We start from the raw sequence: 7,303 nt of genomic DNA on the forward strand, positions 1-7,303 counted from the left end.
TCGAACCCGTGGGCTCAGGCAATCCACTCACCTCAGTCTCCCAAAGGCGTGGGATTACAGACTGAGCCACCAAGCCTGGCTGATCCAAATAATTTTTAAAGGTTGCATGATAGTCCATCTTATATAAAGACCATATTAATCTACTAGCTGCATTTTTTTGGATCATATAGGTTTTTTAAATTTCACTACAATAAGTGGTACAATGTTCTCCAGTGTTCTTATTCTATTTGTTTAGTGGAGATAGTTTGTTCCATAAGAGATATTGTCTGTGATGATATAGCTTTTTTTTTTTTTTTTTGAGTTGGAATCTTACTCTGTAACCTAGACTGGAGTACAGTGGCATGCTCCCAGCCACCGCAGCCTCGACCTCTTGGGCTCCGGTGATCCTTCCACCTCAACCTTCCAAGTAGCTGGAACTACAGGTGGTGCACTACCATGCCCAGCTAATTTTTGATTTATTGTGGAGACGAGGTCTCACCAAGTTGTCCAGGTGGGTCTCGAACCTGCGGGCTCGGGCAATCCACTTGCCTCGGCCTCCAAAAGTGCTGGGATTACAGGCTGAGCCACCGAGCCCGGCCAATATAGCATTTTTTTTTTTTTTTTTTTTGAGTCGGAGTTTCACTCTGTTGTCCAGACAGGAGTGCAGTGGCTGCTCCCGGCCACCGCAGCCTCGACCTGCTGGGCTCCGGCGATCCTTCTGCCTCAGCCTTCCAAGTAGCCGGAATTACAGGCATGCGCTACCACGCCCGGCTGATTTTGATTTATTGTAGAGATGAGGTCTCGCTGCCCAGGCGGGTTTTGAACCCGCGGGCTCAGGCAATTCACTCATCTCAGCCTCCTAAAGGCGCGGGATTACAGGCTGAGCCACCAATCCCGGCTCAATATAGCATTTTTATAAAGAGCTATGTTCCCTTACGTTTTAATTTAGAAATAGGAATATTAGAAACAACATAAGAGTGATTAATTTTTTTTAGACAAGGTCTCACTTTGTTACCCAGGTTATAGTGCAGAGGAGTGTTACGATCCCAACTCACTGTAGCCTCTACTTCTTGGGCTCAGGCAATCCTCCCACCTCAGCCCACACCCCCTCCAGTAGCTGGCTCACGCCTGTAATCCCAATACTTAGGACGGCTGAGGCAAAAAGATTGCTTGAGCCTGGGAGTTTGTAATCACCCTGGGCAACATAGTGAGACCTCATCTCTACAGAAAATTAAAAACTTATCTGGGTATGGTAGTGTTCACGTGTAGTCCCAGCTACATGATCATGCCACTGCACTCCTGCCTGGATAGCAAAGTGAGAACCCAACTCAAAAAAAAAAAAAAAAGGCTAAGTGTGGTGGCTTATGCCTATAATCCCAGCACTTTGGGATGCTGAGGTTCGAGACCAGCCTGGGCAACTTGGCAAGACCTCATCTCTACAAAAAATCAGAAAATTAGCTGGGGATGGTGGTGCATGCCTTTAGTTCCAGCTACTTGGAAGGCTGTGGTGGAAGGATCACCTGAGCCCGCAGGTCGAGGCTGTGGTGGCTGTGAGCCTGCCACTTCACTTCATTCTAGGCAACAGAGGTAAGACTCTTGACTCAAAAAAAAAGGTAAATTGTGTATATCTGAAAACTTTTAGCCCTACAGAAGAGGACAAGAAAATCACAATAAACTCCCAGATTTCTTTCATCCAGGTTTAGAGTTAAATATTTTTTTGTTTTTTGTTTTTTGAGCTGGAGTCTCACTCCATCGCCCAGACTGGAGTGCAGTAGCACATTCCTGGCCACTGCAGCCTCAACCTGCTGGGCTCTTGCGATCCTTCCGCCTCAGCCTTCCAAGTAGCCAGAACTACAAGCACGCGCTACCATGCCCAGCTAATTTTTGATTTATTTTAGAGATGTGGTCTCGCCAAGTTGCCTGGGCGGGTCTTGAACCCGCGGGCTTAGGCACTCCACTCGCCTCAACCTCGCAAAGCGCTGGGATTGCAGGCTGAGCCACTGAACCTGGCAAGTTAAATGTTTTTAAATTTCCAAAGGAACGTGTAAAGGCCATTTACAAAAGGCCTTCATTATGTAGTCACCATCTGAGGTGTCCCTTTCCATATAAAACCTGAGGAGCAGGAAATTAGGACCCACATGAAGGTGGCAGAGGACAAGGAGAGAGGATTCTTCTGTGGCCTGTGTTTGACTGCACCTTCCTCCTAGTAGCATGAGTTTCGACTGGGAGTGAGACTCTACTCAGAGGAACAGCCGCAGGAAGCTGTGCCCCACCTAGAGGCAGCGCTGCGAGAGTACTTCGTGGCTGATGACGAGTGCCGTGCCCTCTGTGAAGGGCCCTATGACTATGATGGCTACAACTACCTCGAGTACAACGCTGACCTCTTCCAGGCCATCACAGGTGCGTGAGGTTCAGAGTCCAGGACTCCCACGGCTTTAAGGTCAACATTCTGGTAATGGAGACACAGCATTTTTCAGCTTCTTTCCTCGATTTCTCAAATCTAGGAATCTGATGAAAGACTGCTCCTGCCGTGGCTTGAATTTATTCATCTTAACCAGAATGTGGATCCTGAAGAGTGACCTGGTAGTTATTCCTCCTTTCTGATTCCTTTCAGATCATTATGTCCAGGTCCTCAGCTGTAAGCAGAACTGTGTCACCGAGCTTGCTTCACACCCAAGTCGAGAGAAGCCCTTTGAAGACTTCCTCCCATCCCATTATAACTATCTGCAGTTTGCCTACTATAACTGTAAGGCCTGCTTTTCTTCCTCTTTCTCTACTGCCTTAACTAAGAAGCTAAAGGCAAGATAGGGAGGGATTATGCCCACTGTACTTCTTCAACACATTTGGCTTCTTTCTGTGGCTGTAGGAGTCACCATGCCAGGTGATCCCTGGGTACTTTGTTACAAGCCACTGCAGCAGGAAGCTAGTGCCAGCAGCCCAAAAAGCTGGGAGAGGGAGACTCAGGACCCTGCTCTTGTCCCTTCTATAACATTTGTAATCTAATTTTGCACTTGAGTTAAAAGTAGTAGCAAAAGTAAGGATATGTTACTGTTTAAAGCTAGCTCAGAGGATGTTTTCTGGCCCTTTTCCCTGGTATAGCACTCATTGGGAGGCCTATCAGTATCCAGAAAACCAACAGGTCAGCAAGTCTTGAGTTCCTACTGTGTGTTAAGCATTACAGCATGTTTACAAGCATATTGTATTTACAGTTGAGTTGAAGAGACTAACAGGAACTGTTCTGCCAAAGAGACAATATGCTATTGTAATCGCCCCCCTTTTGAAAATCCATAGGAAAAATAAAGTAGATAGACAGGGAAATATTCTTGAAATTGGTCTAATGATTGAGTATATGGAGATAAGATATTAAGAGGTGAGAGGTATTTAAATTGTTTGTGAATTTTTAAATGTGGTTATGCAGAAGGTTCTGATTCTTTTCTGTTTCAATGTTAGGCAGCCCTGAGGACACAGAACACCTTAAAATCATTTACACATTCTTTGTATTCCATGACTTCTGCCCCCAAAATCAGGCCATCATGTTAAGTAGGAGCACCATCTTGTCATGTCATCGTTGCTCCAAGCTTTGCTGACAGTTAACACTGAGTGGTTCCTGGCACCCAGGATTAACCCTTCCCCTCAGCCGTTTTCTCTTCCATTTTACAGTTGGAAATTATACACAGGCTATCGAATGTGCCAAGACCTATCTCCTCTTCTTCCCTGACGATGAGGTGATGAACCAGAATCTGGCCTACTATGCAGCTGTGCTTGGAGAAGAACAGGCTAAATCCATCAGCCCCCGCAAGGTGAGACTTGCTCCTGTGAGGGCAGCTGCAGCTGCACCCAAACCAGAAGGCAGGGGAGCAGGGTAGTGCAGGGGAACCAGGCCTGGGGGTGAGTTCAGTGGCTCGATTTGTCACTCAGAGAAGGGGCGCAGCACAGGGAGTGTGGGGAATAATAGGAGCCTTAATTAGCATTATCTAGCCCAGAAGTCTGTTCCCTGAGTTGCATAGAAAAGCAGAACTGTGCAGCAGTCATGCTCTTTCCCCTCTCAGCGTCCCCTACTTGGACACTTGATAACATCTGGTCAAGATCTATCATTTTTTCACTTCATGCTGTTTGTTTTTCTGCCCACCTGTTTTCTGTCTCCATTTTCCTCCCCACCCTTCTTCCTGCCATTGTTGGTTTTTCCCATCTTTCAGTATTTTCTCATCTCACTCCAAAACAAGGAGAAGAATCTATACCACTGCTTTAAAGAAAAAGACCCAGGTTCTTCCCTCCTAGCTCTGGAATCCTGAGAGTTTCCAACAGAAAGAATCCTCTTACCATCCCCTCCCACGTGAGTTGTCCTTGCAGTTGTCCTCTTTGGCCACTAGATGGTGACCATCTGGCTTTCAGATGGCACTTCAGTTTCATTCTCTTGCTTAGTTAATACCTTTTTCCTCCCCTTATTATGAGTCTGAAGGGGGAGAGGGAAAATAAACCCACGTGGCCAATGTAGCTTTTTTTTTTTTTTTGAGTCAGAGTTTACTCTGTTGCCCAGACTGGAGTGCAGTGGCATGCTCATGGCCACCACAGCCTCAACGTGCTGGGCTCAGGCGATCCTTCCACCTCAGCCTTCCAAGTAGCTGGAACTGCAGGCATGCCCTACCATGACCAGCTACTTTTTAAATTTATTGTAGAAATGAGTTCTCGCCAAGTTGCCCAGGCTGGTCTCGAACCCCTGGGCTCAGACAATCCTCTCACCTTGGCCTCCCAAAGTGCTGGGATTACAGGCTTGAGCCACCATGCTTGGCCTCAATGTAGCTTTTTTTTTTCTTTTTTTGAGTTGGAGTCTCATTCTGTTGCCCAGGCTGGAGTGCAATGGCACGTTGACGGCCACCGCAACCTCGACCTTCTGGGTTCAGGCAATTCTTCTGCCTCAGCCTTCTAAGTTTCTGGAACTACAGGCACATGTTCCATGCCCGGCTATCATTGTAGCATGTTTAACTACAACTCCCCTTCTGGAAGGTAACATTTGTTGAGCCTCTGTCCTGGGCAAGCTCTGTGCTGTGTGATCTACATCCATCATCTCATTTTATCATGTCATCTGCCCTGCGAGGCAGGCAACATTCTTCCCACTTTAGAGATGAGGACTCTTAGGGTTCCAGAGATGAAGTAACTGGTGGTGTAATAAGTAAGTACTGGTGACCGAATCTCTGTCCCATGCTCTGTCCTGGTGCAAGCACAGATCCTGACACATAGCTGACACTCAGTCAGTCAGTGTTAAATGAATAAAGAATAGGAATGGAATTTGCTTCTAAGCAGCCTCATAGGGTCTTTGGAGAGGATTAAATAAGATATTACAGCACTTGGTGAAGGAAGCCAATAATGTAAGCTCCTTAGGAGAAGATGTCTATCTTCCTCTTGAGTAATAGAGTATATGACTTAATATTCATTGCCTCCTCTAACATTTTCCTCCTTGAACTGCCTTATCTTTTATTCAAGTGACTGTGTCTTCCTTTTCTCTTCTTTCCTCCTTCTGCTGCTTGGAGATTAGCAGGGCACCTAGGAAAAGGTGTGACCCCGGAAGGTACTCAGTCTCCCTGCCCTGGGTAAGCCTTGCCTGGGAGCCCATGTGGGAAGGCCAGAGTGCCAAACCCAGCTGTTCCCACTGCAGCTGCCTGTGCTCAGGGAGGGGTGTGGTGTGCTCAGGTTCTGAGGGGAGGCAGGCGTCAGAGCAGAAAGCACATGGGCTTTAGGACTGCAAAGACCTTGGTTTGCATGTAGGTCCCTACTCTCCCATCTTCCATTGTGTCACCTTAGACAGTTGCACATCCCCCCTGCACCTCAGATTCTTCATCTGTAAAATGAGGATACTAGTATCAATCTCAGAGGTGGATTAAATTAATAACACTGGTTGCTCAATACCCAGTATTGAACTCCTTCTGCAGGAGTTCAAGAGGGAATTCTTCTTTGAAGAATATTTCCACTCCTCCTGAGAATCACCAGATTTTCTGTCCCAGAAACTAATGGGGATAGGTTTAGGGGCAGAACGGGGGTTTTTCCCTTATGGGAAGTCTGGTTATGCCACCTACAGAGGCACTGTTGCTATACCAGGCAGGAGGAACCCTTGGACACAGAAGTGAGACCTTTGTCCCAAACTGGGGAACAGACATGCAGCAATGGTGGGGAGAGAAGGTCTTGGGTCACACAGGGACCATCAATGTAGAGTGCCAGGGCAGGGCACTCCCAGGGGTTAAAGAACAGGGCTGAGTTCCGGGGGGTTCCTTCCCCTTTGTGTCCTCAGACTGCCCAGGAGTACCGACAGCGAAGCCTGCTGGAGAAAGAACTGCTTTTCTTCGCTTATGATGTTTTTGGAATTCCCTTTGTGGATCCGGTGAGGAGCTGGAAGGGAGCGGGGAGAGGGGTGAGTGGTACACTGTGCGACTCTGGGACAGACTCTTAGGGGCTGAGCCAAGCGTGGGATGTGTGCAAGGTGAGATGAAAGACAGAACGATGAATGGGGATACCAGGCAACAAGGAGTGCCTCAGGTACAGGGACCTCCACTGGATCTCCTGAAAGGAGGCCAGTGGTAGGTAGATTTCTCCTGTGGGCCCTACTTTATACACTGCGACCTGGAAGATTAAGCAGGTCACCTTGCCTTGTTAACTTATGTCTGACCTACTTAGGATTTGTGGACTCCAGAAGAGGTGATTCCCAAGAGATTGCAAGAGAAACAGAAGTGAGGACCTTGGAGAAACTGCATGGTTGGATCGGTCTGATGAGGCTTCCCGAGCCCAGGCAGATGTGAACTCCTGGCAAGGGGTGGGCAAGTCCAGTCTGGGAAGTTGGGTGGAGCTCAGGGCTGGCCCCAGAATACAATCCTCAGAGTGGCTGTGCTCGCAGGTCAGAACGGGAAACAGCCGTTCGAATCTCCCAGGAGATCGGGAACCTTATGAAGGAGATTGAGACCCTTGTAGAAGAGAAGACCAAGGAGTCATTGGATGTGAGCAGACTGACTCGAGAAGGTGAGAGGACGGAGCTCGGGGAACGTCTGTGGCTGTTGTGAGGGAGCCAGGCAGGTCACCCCATATTAGCCAAGCCATGCCCCACCCCAGCAGTATAGGGCCCACCATGGGCCAACCTCAGGGTCCAGGTCCAGCGGGTATCCTTCCTAACTCCTTAGCCAAAAGAGCACTAATTCCCTAGCCAAAAGAGCACTAATTGGCTTTTGGTTAAGAAATAAGATTCCAAGCCGGGCTTGGTGGCTCATCCTGTAATCCTGCGCCTTTGGGAGGCTGAGGTGAGTGAATTGCCTGAGCCCGCGGGTTCGAGACCCTCCTGGGC

The 7,303-nt window shown here is 48.1% G+C and overlaps 1 protein-coding gene across 2 annotated transcripts in view; it reads left to right on the forward strand.

Moving 5' to 3' along the window:
• Positions 1-7,303, forward strand: part of P3H1 (prolyl 3-hydroxylase 1) — a 20,357-nt gene that overhangs the window by 5,619 nt on the left and 7,435 nt on the right. For both annotated transcript variants that reach the window (XM_008072600.2, XM_021706216.1), the window contains exons 3-8: positions 2,190-2,379; positions 2,594-2,725; positions 3,640-3,779; positions 6,263-6,352; positions 6,646-6,698; positions 6,863-6,984. In XM_008072600.2, the coding sequence (XP_008070791.2) occupies positions 2,190-2,379; positions 2,594-2,725; positions 3,640-3,779; positions 6,263-6,352; positions 6,646-6,698; positions 6,863-6,984 (727 nt within the window). The remainder of the gene's footprint in view (positions 1-2,189; positions 2,380-2,593; positions 2,726-3,639; positions 3,780-6,262; positions 6,353-6,645; positions 6,699-6,862; positions 6,985-7,303) is intronic.

The sequence above is a fragment of the Carlito syrichta genome, unplaced genomic scaffold (assembly GCF_000164805.1).
Source record: "Carlito syrichta isolate Samal-C Ts95f unplaced genomic scaffold, Tarsius_syrichta-2.0.1 Scaffold315356, whole genome shotgun sequence".
Classification (NCBI taxonomy): Eukaryota; Metazoa; Chordata; class Mammalia; order Primates; family Tarsiidae; genus Carlito; species Carlito syrichta.